The 15,106-nt window shown below is 33.7% G+C and overlaps 2 protein-coding genes across 2 annotated transcripts; one reads left to right on the top strand and one right to left on the bottom strand.

Moving 5' to 3' along the window:
* The first annotated feature begins 164 nt into the window (after window positions 1-164).
* Window positions 165-2,662, top strand: LOC107414701 (MYB-like transcription factor ODO1). Its single transcript, XM_016022861.4, has 2 exons — window positions 165-540; window positions 1,768-2,662. Exons 1-2 carry the CDS (start codon window positions 278-280, stop codon window positions 2,318-2,320), a joined length of 816 nt encoding a protein of 271 aa, XP_015878347.2. The 5' UTR covers window positions 165-277; the 3' UTR covers window positions 2,321-2,662.
* A 3,547-nt stretch (window positions 2,663-6,209) lies between these two features.
* Window positions 6,210-15,003, bottom strand: LOC107414682 (probable serine/threonine protein kinase IRE). The gene is made up of 18 exons (XM_048470470.2): window positions 14,370-15,003; window positions 14,170-14,240; window positions 13,836-14,012; window positions 12,424-13,752; window positions 11,606-11,778; window positions 11,143-11,392; window positions 10,583-10,675; window positions 10,351-10,491; window positions 10,118-10,210; window positions 9,024-9,225; window positions 8,856-8,941; window positions 8,275-8,363; window positions 7,929-7,980; window positions 7,786-7,842; window positions 7,505-7,663; window positions 6,967-7,047; window positions 6,656-6,749; window positions 6,210-6,550 (listed from the first exon to the last, which is right to left on the bottom strand). Exons 1-17 carry the CDS (start codon window positions 14,761-14,763, stop codon window positions 6,660-6,662), a joined length of 3,537 nt encoding a protein of 1,178 aa, XP_048326427.2. The 5' UTR covers window positions 14,764-15,003; the 3' UTR covers window positions 6,210-6,550; window positions 6,656-6,659.
* Window positions 15,004-15,106: the final 103 nt, after the last annotated feature.

Genomic DNA, 15,106 nt, shown 5'->3' on the forward strand with positions numbered 1-15,106 from the left:
AAAAATGATGTAAAATAATGTAAATATTGACGTATTACCAAATTGATTTTCCTAGGCTTAAAAGACAAATATATTATATGACACTAGCTAGTACGTAGGCAGTAAGTCGGTGGTAAAATCTAGAGATTTCCCCTACAAAAAGGAAAGCTACCACCTAACCAGCCACTACAATAAAAAGGTGCGTATAGGGGGTTTGATATCTCTTGGAGTTGTTGGGAGGTACAAACAAAGCCTTTGTCGTAATAGTAGTAGTAGTATTAGTGGCTTCAAAAAAGTGATGGGAAGGCAACCTTGCTGTGACAAGCTTGGTGTAAAGAAAGGGCCATGGACTGCTGATGAAGACAAAAAACTGATCAATTTCTTGCTTGTTCATGGCCAATGTTGTTGGCGGGCCGTTCCGAAGCTCGCCGGACTCCGCCGGTGCGGCAAGAGCTGTCGTCTCCGGTGGACTAACTATCTCCGGCCCGACCTCAAGCGTGGCCTTCTTAATGAAGATGAAGAACAGCTTGTTATTGATCTCCATGCCCGTCTTGGCAATAGGTTAATTTTTTCATTCCCTTTTATTTTCTACTCTTTCATGTGATCCCCTTTTTTTTCTTCTTCTTCTTCTTCTTCTTTTTATATGTATTTGGGTGTTGAATTCAATGCATAATCACTTCCCAATATAGTTTCAGTTTTAGAAGACACTATTATTATTCATTAGCATATACGGTTCCTCGAAGCAATTGAAATTTTAATTACCCAAATGCTCTTAGTTATTAAATTCAAGAACATGCAATAAGAATATCTTGTGAGGTGCGTATATACATACATACAAAACATACAGAAATAATGGATACATAATAATAATAATAATAATCCCTTTTCGTGGAATATTTCACCTGAATTACATGTAATTGATGCCTACTAGAATATTGTTTTATATTCCTAAAAGTTACCATACGGCATGCTTATAAAGTAAGATGCTTTCTAGCTTATGTGTGTCCCATTTGAATGAGTTACAGTACTCCGTATGCTCTTATGTATAAATAAATGTTGAGGCATAAATTAAACGTGTTATTATATTTTTTGAGAAAAAAAAAAAAACTTATTTATTCGAAAGCACATTGAAATTGCATCAAAATGGATTTTTTTTTTTTCTGGTGAATAATATCATCAAAATGGATTGGTAGTACGAAAATAATTAAATATAAAACGCATGAAAAGCCATTCGTGAAGTAAAATGAATAATAATATCAAAAAAAGAAAAAAAAAACAAAAAAAGGTCAATAGTATTCTTGTATACCTAAAAACATATATAATACGTTATTATTATTATTTTTTTTATATTTTGTCAATATGGGTCTGTCTTGATAATTGGGGTTATGTAGCTGTGGTTCAATAATATATCCATGGTGGCGACAGAAATTTTTTTCTATTTTCGAAGAAAAAGGACAAAAGAGAAAGCAGGCTTGCAATTATACCTGCATACACGAACCAAGAAATTGTTTTAGGCTGCAGCATGAGTTGGCCTGTCCAAAAGCCCCATTAATTTTTCACTTTTTTTTTTTATCAAATTATTTTTCTTCCATGAATTTCAAAAGAAGCATTATTGTATAACTTAATACTGATGGTACAGACCCCTTCTTTATTTTTTTATACTTTTTTCACAAGGTAATTGCTGAGGTTGGTTAAATGAATTTTAGTACTTTTTTGTTTGGAAAAGTTGCATTTTCGATTCTCATATGTATAAAACGTTGCATTTTAATTGAATATTTTTGCTCATAGGTGGTCGAAAATAGCTGCAAGATTACCAGGAAGAACAGACAATGAGATAAAGAATCACTGGAACACCCACGTCAAGAAAAAGCTTATCAAAATGGGCATTGATCCAATTACCCATGAACCTCTCCCAAAACAAGTTGGTACAAGTTCTCAACAAGATAATCATGTTCTTAATAATCACCAGGAGATCATTACAGAAAACCGTATGCAATATGGCAGTTCCAGTACTACTACTGACACTGAAAATTCCTCAACCAATGAATCCCAGCCGTTAGATGTTAATAATAATCCTATTGGCCACGATGACCCATTGATGAGTTACATATTATCTGGTACATTTCTTGAGGAATCTTCATGGAATTTCTTGGCTGCTGGGGACAATTACAGTGATTTTGGAGTTTCTTCGTCAGAGGACAGCTCCACATGGTTCAACATGGACTACAAGGATCTTGGAGATCAAGATGATCAGGATTTTGGGCTAGCTCGTTTCAGCGACATTGACATAAGTACTACACTAAACGACGTAGTAATTGAAGGAGATAAGGATTGCACATAACCAAAAAGGAAACAGAGATCGCTTTTGATGGATTTTTATTTGGATAATCTCTAAGCATATAGTTTGGTTTTTCTCAGCTCCAGTCTGGATCTAATTTGATCAGTTTGGCCCTCCAAGTTATTTGGATCTACGAAATGATGAGTGCATAACATAAACCAAGTTACTAACTATGTAAGAAAAGCAGATGTATAGCTCATTTTGTTGAGCATTCCAATAATTTTCTCTTTTTATTTTTCTCATCCTTTCCTAGATCCATATTAATGTGGCATGTAGAAGCTAATACCCATGACTGGAGTCTTTGTACTTATAAAAATCTTCAATAATAATGATATTTTTATGGTAGCTTGGCAACGCCATCAAAGAAATCCAAATATAAGTAATTCAAAATAATTCAGTTGGGTTGGTGAGCTGTCATTTTTGTTTATATATGCAACATTTCAAAATTTTGTTTTCTTTAAAAAAAATCTCACTGTGGATATGGATCACCTGGATGCTTGGTTCTCATACTTTTAAAATATATATTTCATCACCATACTTGAGAAATATATTATTATTTTAAGATGGATGATGATATTGGTACCTCATTAGTCTCCACTTTTTTCAACAAATTAATGACATGCTGCATATAAAAGCTAATCCCACTTGGATTGTGCGCGGCTGAGACCATGGCCACTTTGAATATAAAGGATACGTGGAAAATATTTAATAACAAAGTTTGGTGGTTAGTTAAAATCAAAATTATAAACCAAAGCGAAAGAATCTTTGAGTTAATCTCGAGAATATCTTGTACTTTTCTCTCCCAGTAATTTTTTAACAATAACATGGGGTGTGTTTGCCATTATCTATACGATATTAAAGTTGCTGCTTTTATAAGAATACGATAATAAAAGTTGATGTCAAAGCAAAAAAAAAAAACAGATAATAAAAGTTGATGACTCCAATCAATATTAAAAGAAACTGCGATTGATAAAAGTACACAAGCCATCTGTCCATTGCCGCTAGACAATCATTTATACGGGCAAATTATATATAAATTGTCCTTCAAATAATAGTTTTATATTTATAGAGAATTAAATAATGATTTTTTAAATACATGACGCTTTTCCCGAATTCGATGGTGCGGTGAAGAAAAAATATATGCATTTTGAAGTATATCTAACGTTTTGAAGGCATGTCATATGGGTGGCATAGACTGATATATTCTTTTTGGGTTGCCATTATTGCGGTTCTACTTTTCTTCCTTAATGCTCCAATACCATGATTGTTATGGATGGTGATCTTCATTCTCATCACAAGTTGTTTCATTATCAAATGGGTTTTGATTTCTGATCGTTATTAGTGGTAGAATTATTTTTATTCTATTATTGGCAATATTGAGCTTTTGGTTATTGTGGTGCTTTTCCTTTCTTGCTCAGTTAAGCCTTCTTTTGGTTCAATTAAATCCAATCCTTAGAGGAAAAAAAAACAGGTTTTTTCATATTTGAAACGGGAAATCACTTTCTTTCTTTTTTTTTTTTTTTTTTTTTTTTTTTTGGGGGGGGGGGGGGGGGGGTAATGAGAAATTTGTTTGACAAAAAAAACAAAAAAACAAAAGTAATAGGAAAAGTACTTATTTTTCATTCTTCGACTTGTCTATAAAGTTGATGTCGAGTTGTCGCCCCCCAAGATAGTAGGTAGAAAAAGCTATACATAAATTATGACATATAATAGAGTAGAAAAAGTTAGAGCGCGCACTATGTTTATATAAGCAATTTCCCCATCAACTATTTGATATTTTTGGTTTTTTTAGGCACTTTAAAATTTAATCTCGTAAAACCTTTTTATAATAATGTTTTATTATAAAATAATTTTTATTTAACCATAAAAAATTTGATCAATTATAAATGAATAAAAATTATATTATAATAAATTAGAAGTTTTTGAGAACGTTCCTTCCATATTATAACAATAATAATTATTTTTATATTATAAAAAAATATATAGTACATTATATTAAAGGTTTAATAAGTTTAATATAATATAAAATATTTATATAAAGTTATTTTAGACGTTAATTTTTTTTTTAAATTATTATAACACCAATAAATTTACCGATATATAATACTACATCAGCATTAACATATTTTTGTAAAAATCATAATATTTCTAGTTTTTTGAGTATATTTAGAGCTTCTTGCCGCGAAATCCATACTATCATCTTCAAAATTATATTTAAATTTTAATTAAACTAGTTAAGGACTACATGGATGTGCTAGACAATAAATTCTTTTAACTAAACCTCTTCTAAATTATAATATTTCCATAATTATAAAATTAATTTAATTGCAGCAATATAAATATAAAAAAAGATTTCAATATAATAATACTATATAAAAGGGAATATGTGGACGAAAAATGTCACGTGGACATGATGTACGTGAAGTAAAATATTTAATAAAAAAAAATGACTTGAAGACGCAGATTTTGATTCTGAAGTTACAAATTAACGAAATATTGAAGGTATATCTGATGATTTATTATTGATGTTGTGCCTTAAGCATCCAACAATAACCACTTGCTTTTATTTATTAGGCACCATTGAGATATAAATTTCGATATGAATCTGAATTGGTTTTTTTATTTTTATTTTTATTTTTTAAATTTCGATATGAATCTGAATTGGTTTTTTTTATTTTTTTATTTTTTCTTAAGAGAGAGAGAGAGAGAGAGAGAGAAGAAAAGAACTTTAGTATGAAAAGAGCAATTTTTGCTCAGCGACCAGTATGTTAATTGAAAATTTCCAAGGTTCTAATTAAGATTGTCCGATTGAATTTTAAAGAGTAAATAATATACATTAAATTCATTTATCAAATATAAAAAGTAATATAACAGAATTTTACTCAAAATAAATAAAATTCATGAACAAATTCAAATGGGACAAATACGTACAAAGTAAAACAAAAAATAAAAGATAAAGAAGACTTTATCACTTTGTTATTCAAATTTCCAAAATTAGAATGATAACTCTAGATTTATAATATCTTTTACATTTTCCGAAAAATGAACCCATGTAAATACCATACATACAGATGGGACAAAACGTTTTTAAATGATTTAGTAAAATTTATAAAATACCATTTGTTTTAAAAGAAGTACAACTATGTGGGTTTTTTTTTTTTTTTTTTTTGGGTCCTTTTTTTGGTAAATATATGGTTTTTTGGTGAAGCGTGTAAATACTGTGGATGGGCAATGCTTTGCTGCCCACGTAGTGGTATATAATACATTACACTATAAAGTGCGCCCAAGCTCCGTTTGGCGGGATGCACTCCATGCGTTATTTTTCTATTAGAATCTCAATGATTATCACACATTTGTGTCCAAGCCGTGCAATAGCAAAGTCATTATTTCCCAACTAAAAAACCCGAGTATGCCATTAAAATTCACCAACACTGTATTGTTCTTCCAACCTTATTAAATCCTACAAAGATTTCAATTTTTTTGTTCAAACCTTTTCTATATATAAATGGTTTTTCTTCATTCAATAAGCCATATGGTTTAAATTTATATAAAATTGCAGTAGTTTGAGGTATGTTGGATCATTATATACATATTAACATTATTTTGAGCCATTTGTCAAAATATGGAACCTACTGCATTTCAACAAAACATACGTGAAAAAAAAAATTAAAAAAAAAAAAAAACCACGTTAAAAATATTTGGAATGCTGTCGACCCAATTTAGGGAGAGCAAAGGGAAGAAAAGATGACTAGCTGACACAGTGAATGAGTTTTGTACTAAAGTATATAGACCGCGTATTTAGAAAAGAAAACGCTTATTAATTACTTGTAAAGAATATATAAATATATATATATATATATATATGGCCTTGTACGGCCATAAAATGAAGAAAAAAGGAATATGAAAAATATATAATGCAAATGCCATTTGCCCAACCACACACATCATGCCTCAACGAGTATCCATGAGAGATGCAAAACATATGCGACTTCAATTCTTTTTCTTCTATCTTTTCCCCCTAAAATAAACATCTATATATATTACCACCAAAAAAAAAAAACATTTATTAATATATACATGAATATATCACGTGGTTAAATCAAAATACTACCCATGATTTTTCGCATCAGATTTTTCCATTTTTACAATGGAAAGATGAAGTGAAACAGATAGATATCATAACCATACCAGCTTCATCTATATCAACCTGTCTTTTTCTTGCAGAAGGAACAACTGCCATTCACACAATAAAGAAGCTCTTCCATAAACTTGTTCAAGATAAGAAGTTTTTAAACTAAATGCAACAAGTACGACTATATTTGTTTTGGCAACGCATACCTTCTCACGGAACGGATGGTTTAGGGTGATCTGGTGAATCCGTGGCGCTCTTGATTACCAGATCATAATTAATAGAAGCTAGCTGAGACAAGTTCTGAGAACAAAAACAAATGTGAAGTTGAATTGCATTATTTTACAAAGACAATTCACAGCAAATTCAAGATGCAAGTTACATGTTGGCAAACAAAATATGGAGAAACTAAATAATTATTTGCTTATAATCAATCATATCATTATAAATACTTCTGGAATAATAGTTGAAAAAGTAACTTTGAACAGTGAAAGATACTATCTCGGATTGCAGGCCTTACTTTGAATGAGAAATTACTAAATGAGTACTGTACAGCCAGGTTGTTAGGAGTAAACTCTGCCAAACTACCACATTCATCTCCCTGATTGATAGAGATCCAATAATAAGAAACAACAATGAAAAGGAACTACAACAGGATAAATTTGGTACCTGTGTCCAATTAAAAGAGTATGCATGATCGGATGGATTAGGTAATTGTTTCCAGTGAAACGAAATATAAACGGGATCAAATTTGGATCAATTGGGTATTTGTATCAAATTTGGATCAAATGGGTATTTTTATCGAATTAAAAAAGGTAGCATCCTCTAAATTCAAAGTGTAATTCTCAAACTTTTTGCCTTACTAGACATGATAAGGCCGGATGAAAAGCAAGTCAAAATCGTATATTTTGGCAGCCCTAGGTCCATAGAGGTTAAAAGGATTAAAGAAACATGTTTAAATTTTCGTGTTTTCTATGGAAGTGATTGTTGCATGCCCTTCCATGGGCATTTCCCTTGGCCTTCAAATGTCTAGCAAAGAAGAAAAGAATAAACCTTACTTCTTCATCTTGCATATTGCTGTATGAACCACTGCTTCCAGACTCAGTCAAGTCATCAAAGTCACTACCTCCATGAACATGCTCATCCTCAGGATTCCATATGTACCGGCTCATGAAGTAACTTGTGTCACGAGCATCTGCTGATGGGATGAACATAGCCTGCAGCCAATAAATGTAAATACTATTTTCGGTAGAGAAGATTTGTCAATAATCATTTTGAATCTGTTCAAGCATTGTATATTTTTCAATAATTTCAAACTTCATTTTTTCCTTAGAATCACCTTTTGTCTTGCAAGTGTATCCCAATTAATATCCTTAAAGAATATATGATCCTTCACCTGCCAGAAAAGTGGAAATTAATATATATATATATATATATATATTGCATGACTTTCAAATAGGAGTTCCATGTTAAAAAATTTACCTCTGCGGCACCTGTGGCTCCAAGTCTTTGAACTGAATTTTCAGTCAGCAATCTGAAATGGAATGTACTAGCAATGTAAGTAGTTTGATTATATTTTTTCTTAGATTTGAAGAATAGGGAAAGAAGCGGCAAGGAATAAGTAAAAGATTCTGAAGAGTGAGTGGATGCTTTTCCAACTTTTTATTTTCAGCCATCAGAATGTTTTTCCAAGTTATCATAATGAGACTTCTCTTTAGATATAAACACTAAATAAAAACAAAAACAAACAACAACTTTGCCTAAGCAGTGCATATAGGCAACATGACTTACATCCAGAAATGCAAAGATGGTTTCAAATAATTCTTACTTGTCAATCAAATCATAAGCTTCATAGCTCATCTCCTCAGGTATCTTGGGCCAGGGTATATCCCTGTTTATTATCTTGTCAAAAATTTGCTGCATTCAAGAGAATGATTTAATAGTGAATCCAAGTTGTATAACCATGATAGACAAAAAGATAATATTGAAATATTTAGTATTCAAGCCTATATCCCTGTTGCTAGGCTTCTATCTTCTAATTAAAATTTTTTTTTCAGTTTCTTCCATAGCATCCTGGTACTACTGTTCTTTTTTTTTTTTTTTTAATGGCTGGAATCATTGCTATTCATGGGGGATGATCGCTGGTGCAATTCCTGGGTATTTGTTATTCTTTGTTGTCACATCAGTGGCATATGGATCTGAAGGAACTTGGCAAACAGTGCAGATGAGAGTCTAAAAATTTAGTATTAAATATTATTATTGGTGACTTTACTATACTCGAAACAATCAGAGCGATGAAAAAAGTACCATCATTTGATGTGAAACTGATTAGTTAAATGTTTCAACTGCGGTAGGAAAAATAATTTCATAAATGTAAAAAATTAGTACTGCCATAAATAGATGGCCAACCTGTGGATGATCTGCATTGAATGGTGGGATACCAACAAGCAGCTCGAAAAGAATAACACCCACAGACCACCAATCAGCAGTTGCACCTACAACAACAAAGTGGAAAGGTAAAACAATCAACTGGAAAAACGATTTTTATCAAACCTAATCATCAGAAATAATGCGAACCGTGTCCCATGCCAAGAAGTATTTCAGGTGCCAAATAATCAGGTGTGCCAACAACTGAATGCTTCTGGCGCTGTTCTCTTTTTGAAGAATGTGGTGTTTTTGCTTCCTCATCTCCAAGAAAATCAGCACCATTAAATGATGGTGCAGATAGATCATCTGTGCTGTTGATCAGACCAACCTTGGAGAGACCAAAATCTGTTAACTGTAACGGAAGGGATTAGATGCTTGTGAGAAGTGATAAATAATGCATTCGTATCAGAATTTGAAAAAGTTTAAAAGCAAGAGTTCAACAAAATCATCTTTAGGCTACATTTCCATGCAACAAATTCTGAAAAAGGGATTTAGATTCAATGCAGGTTTCTATTGCAAAAAGAAATGTTCAATACAGTTTTTGAATTAGCATAAAGATGCTTTACTGTATAAATTCATGATAAACTAAAGCTTGGACTCAAATGATTAGGTAAAATATGTTTTTTCAAAACCCTTAGTAATATTATTGAAGGAAGAAGTTTCTTCTTCTAGTGCACATTTAAATATTTATTAGCAGTAAAAGTCTGTTTATGCAATTTAAAATGACCAAATTCCCTGGTTTCACCTGCTTATGGCGCTTTGGGAATAGTGGTGAGAGAAAAGGGTTTTAGAATGGAATGAATTTTTTATTTCTAAGTAAAGAAATCCAGCAGAAAAGTATTCAAACTAAAGAGACGCAATACCAGAATCTCAGTCAAAATGCAGCAAAAAAGTGTAATATCGAGAGGAAGAAACCGCTTACATTACATGGAAATAAAGCAGTGCAAGGACAATGTCCATGTTACATTCCATGGAAATATTGCAGTGCAAGGACAATGTCCATGTCAAAATAAAATAAACTTCCTCCTAAAATGTTTCACAATTTTTCTGTTTTTATAAAACATTAAAGTAGCAACCAAATAAGATCTTTTAATGGGAATCTAATGACAATTTACCCACTTTACTGTAACTTCAGATTATTAGATCAGCAAATGCACGAAAATTTTCAGAATATTTAACCTAGCGACCAATTGAACAGAAAAAATGTCATGCAAACAATTAAGAATTAAATGCAAAATATTGACCTTAATATGCCCATCTTGTCCAATCAGCAAGTTGTCTGGCTTCAAGTCTCTGTGAATGACATTTAAAGAATGCAAGTACTCCAAAGCAAGAACCTGCAAATTCAAAGTGATTAAAATAAAGGAAATAAATTACTTAAACATGTGGAATGGATTATCGATATGAAGAAGTGAAAGAAAAAAAACAAAAACAAACAAAAAATAAAACAAAAACAAGGATTTTAGTATGTGCTTACAACTTCTGCAATATAAACACGGGCCATATCTTCATCTAAGCAGCCTAGATTTCTCAACATAGAGTACAGATCTCCACCATTTAAGTATTCCATCACCAGATAAAGATTTTCCCTGCACGTGAAGGAGTAGAAAAAGCGGACCTGTTCATCATTATATTACGTAGGCATTAGAAAAACATGTCCACATGCAATGCATTCTTTAGAATGTACATACACTGTAAGACGTGCTTACCACAAACGGATTGCGCACTGATATAAGAATGTTACGTTCTGCCAGAATACTTTCAACTGCATTTTTACGAATCATATCAGCCTTCTTTAATACCTGTAGAAGTATTAAATCCTGATAATGAGTTCAAATACAAACTGTCTAGAGTCATCCATATAAAATTCAAACATGTTGCACCAAATGCTGTCCTAGGGAAAAGAAAACAAAGTGGCTCGCCAGATTTTTAATATCATTAACTCTGCATCTTAATAAAAATAAAAAAAAATTGCCTCCTGCATGCTAGAAATCAAGTTCAAGTGTGCTTAAGCAACTGTAGCAACCACTTTCCCACAAAGCAGATCATGTTACTTCATGGTTCCACATAACAGATACAAGCACAATATGACATGCATAGCTCAATATCACACAGTTGAGTCCAACCAAAGTAAATCATAACTTTAAACATAAAGTCTCACATCAATGTCATTTAAAAAGAAGATATTCAAGTTCAGTTAAAGAATTCTAAAAGCATATTATCTTCAGTTCAGTTTTTACAAGAACCATTCTGTTGTATGATTCAGTACCTTTATAGCAAATAAGTCTCCGGTTGCCCTTTTCCTGGCAAGGAACACACGCCCAAATGCTCCTCTGCTTATTGGCTTTATTATTTCAAAATCTTCTATAGATGTTCGGTCCTTAGAACATGGATTGATAGGGCTAGCACGTAGACTACGGACATTTTCTTCTTCTACTGAACTCTCCTCATCAGCCATTCCATTTGATGAATCTACTTTTTCATCTTCTATCTGCCCACAGAGATTTACATATTTTTCCCTGTAAATTTCAGGAATCAGAATCATAAAATTGATATTAAAGACTTTATTATCATATCTTAATGAATTAACTAGCCAACTGAAAAGACACGTCAAAGTCTGGCAGAATGGAGGACAAAATAAATTGGATTGTTCATGCACCAATCAAGAGGGATTGCATTTGTAAGAATAACCACATAAATGCAGTAACAAGGTTGATAAAACAATAACTCACTGCAATAATTTCTCAATACATCTTCCAAAGGTCTCTACAACGAGAGCATCAACCTTCCTGTCCTGGATAGCATATTTTAGGTCTTCCAACCGTTGAAGCATATACTCCAATGTAGTATAGTCACAATTGTTTACGCTTGCAACAGAACGAGCAATATCCAATAGCTTGTGTATCTGCCATTTCATGGTCTAATTAAAGGATGGAACCAAAATATAATGTTCCCATGAAAATTCCAACAAAAGCAGCCAAATGATCAAAATAGTTCTGCAACTATCATTATAAAGAACTTCATAGTAAGGATGCTAGCTCTTAAGATACCAGCCAAAAGGATAAGATTTGAGATACAGAAAATTCACTAATTCACTCTCATGTGAGAGAGAGAGAGAAAGAGAGAGGAATGACATCATAAGCTATATATTGGTCAGACAAAACAAAATCGATGGATGCTAGAAAGACTTTTGACTCTGTAGGGTCTACCCCAGGCTGATTTAAATTATTTTCCAAGATTATTCACACAACCAATTTTGAGGTTCCCATGTAGAGGTCTCCTTTCATGTGTCATCAAAATATGTGGAAAATTATGCAACATTAATTGTCAAATTTCAAGCAAAGAAAAATATTAATGAAAAAGCTTAATAGCATCAATTTATCTTAAGCAAAAATATATATATAAATATAATAAAAAAAAATTAGAATTTAATGAAGGTATTAGTTATTTCTTTAAGAAACCAACAATTTAATCACTCTAGATGAACTTACGTTGAACAACTTTAAACAAGACTGGAAGCATTTTTTTCAGAATGAAAGTTAAAATAGACCTGCTGATAGTTCTCAAGCTCTGATATTGTTCTCCATCCACTCAGCAGCAATTCAATCTGGCTGGTTCTTGGTGTCAACAATGGTGATCGCGGTGTCAAGCTTCCTGCTGATGAGGCTTTATTATTGCCTGGATCATGTATCAAAGGAGGATGTGTTTCACATGAAATGTCAGGCAAAACACTTAATGAATCCATGAGAAAAGTATTATCAGCCTCAGGAACACAATCAAGCAAGTCTTCAGAGCTTCGGCGAGACAAGCTGCCATGCTTAGGAGACAAATCATCCAATTCTTCATGTGTACTTGATGTAGATACTCTTGTAGCTTCAAAATTTCCTCCTGGAACATCAATACTTTTTGGTGTGCTTTTTGGCGACCAAGAGTCCACTATTTTTTCAAGAGTTTCTGCAACCCTCTCAAGACGTTCATTTATAGTTAAGCCTTTCAAATCACATCTATCAGCAATTGTACATATTCGAGAGTGCTCTTCTACATGTACAGTTGGTATTTCAACCTCACAAATACGACAGATCATCAAATTTTCATAAGTACCATTTTGGTGATCCCCCCATAAACCCCAAGACACTTTTTGTACTCTGGCAGCTGGCTCTGTTTGTTCAGGATGGCATGATGGAGTTCCCATAGATTCACTGCAAGTTTTCAATTCGTCTTTGGCATGCAAATGATCTGATTGCTCCTTTGACGAAGTATCAGGAGAATCCAGGCCTTTTCGATTTTTCTCAGCAGCAGATGGAAGTTTCTTCCAAGATGACATCCTGTAGCTACCCTGTGATGAATCAACACTTTTTGCGGTTTCTGCACCATCAGTTCCACTGCGTTGTTCCTGCTTGCGTGACTTCTTCATATGCTTCTCATTCACTTCCTTCTCCATGAGTTTACCACAAATATCCTGTTGTACAGCTTCCAATATTTGTTCAGGATAGACTCCAAGATCACTGAGCTGGTGTAGACCCAAAATGCGGTCTTCATCATAACCACTTTCCTTCTGGAACTGCACAAGCCTTGTGCAGCGAGTGAGGATAAAAAGAAGACGAGTATGGGCTTGTTTAAGAATCCCTATTGGTAGCTCTTGGCGTCGATCATCCAAAGTCTGAACAATGGCTTCACACTTCATCCAAAACTCATTCGGGGACATTTTTGCACATTGCCGTGCAACAACCAACAAATCCTCCAAACTCTCTTTCCATTCTGGGCAAGACCCTGAATTCTTCTCAAGTATACCCACCAAATCACCAGCAAATGCACCTAAATCAGAGTTAACCTCTTCCTTAGACCTTTCAAATCTTGTCCTGATCACCACCATGATCTCCTGTATTTCACAAAACAAATCAAACAATGAAAAAAAACAAACTAGGCATCAAGACGACGAGATGGGAAAGAGTATAGATGCACCTCCATATGCCCGAAAGCACGAGGCTTCCAAACTGGAAAAGGTCGAACTCCTTTGGAGTTGAGCTCATGAGAGAAACTCTTGATGTCGGGTGCTCTTTTCTTACGCCCACTCGTTACGCGCAGTATTGCCTGGAAACGCGGCGACTGCATTTCCTTGGCAAAAACTGCATGATTAGCCTTCACAAACACATTGCAAATCAATTTGTCAACAAGCTCGTGAGCTACCAATATTTCTCTAATTAATTATAAAATAATAATAATAAAATTTTAAAAAAATAAAATAAAATAAAATAAAAAAGCACTACAAAAAAATAAAACCTTGACAACTTTATACCTCAAACGAGGGATTGAGTGGTGATGGGCTTTTTAGCGATTTTGATTGACTCCAATGAACCTTTTTCCCCGCTAAAGTGTCGTGGAAATATGGAATAACAATAATTCTCAGAATTAATAAGTTGCAAATGAAATTTCTCAAAATGATTGTTTAGATTTCAAAATTAAAAAACAAAAATGTTGTAGAAAATGCTGGATTACCCTGTTCTATGAGCGTGAGTTTGGCCTTGGGCTCAACCGCGCACTTAACCACATTTGAATCATCGCCGAGATTCAAAGTCGCAGCGTCCGACGACGAGAACCGGAGAGGAGACGGAGCGGATCGAGTCCGAATATGATTGAGTCCAAGTGCAGACGGGACGATGAAAGACGAGTCTTCCCTATCGTCGTCACGATCCTCCTCGTCCTCTTCGCCTTCCACTTCGCTATCGTCGGATTCATCTCTTGCATTTCGGCGAAAAGGAATCGGGGGAATCTTGAGGAGCTTGGCTCTAGACGACGATGGCTGCTTCGGTGACGACGTCGCCGATGGGTTTCTGTCGTCGGTGATCGACGCCGGCAGTGGCGGTGGCTCTGGTTGAGGATGATTGGACATGGAAAAGTGGATTCGGGTTAGGGTTAGGGTTCGGATAATTCGGATTCGGATTCCTCATTGGCATAATGAATGAGGGGGAGAAAAAGAGAAAAAAGAGATAGAGATAGAGATAGAGATAGAGACGGTGGAGAGAAAAGAGGTTATATTCCAGCGGGAAATATGGAGCGTTTGGAGCGACACGATGTGATGATAGAGAGATATCGGTTGAGGTTGTGGCGCGGTCTCTAACGGATTTATTTTTTAAAAAAACTTTTCTTCTCCCGCTCTTCAACGCCATCCAAACCAACTTTACACTAGTTTGTTTTGTTATCCCAAAAAACAATTTTATAAAAAAAAAAAAAAA

The sequence above is a fragment of the Ziziphus jujuba genome, chromosome 8 (genome assembly GCF_031755915.1).
Source record: "Ziziphus jujuba cultivar Dongzao chromosome 8, ASM3175591v1".
Lineage (NCBI taxonomy): Eukaryota > Viridiplantae > Streptophyta > Magnoliopsida > Rosales > Rhamnaceae > Ziziphus > Ziziphus jujuba.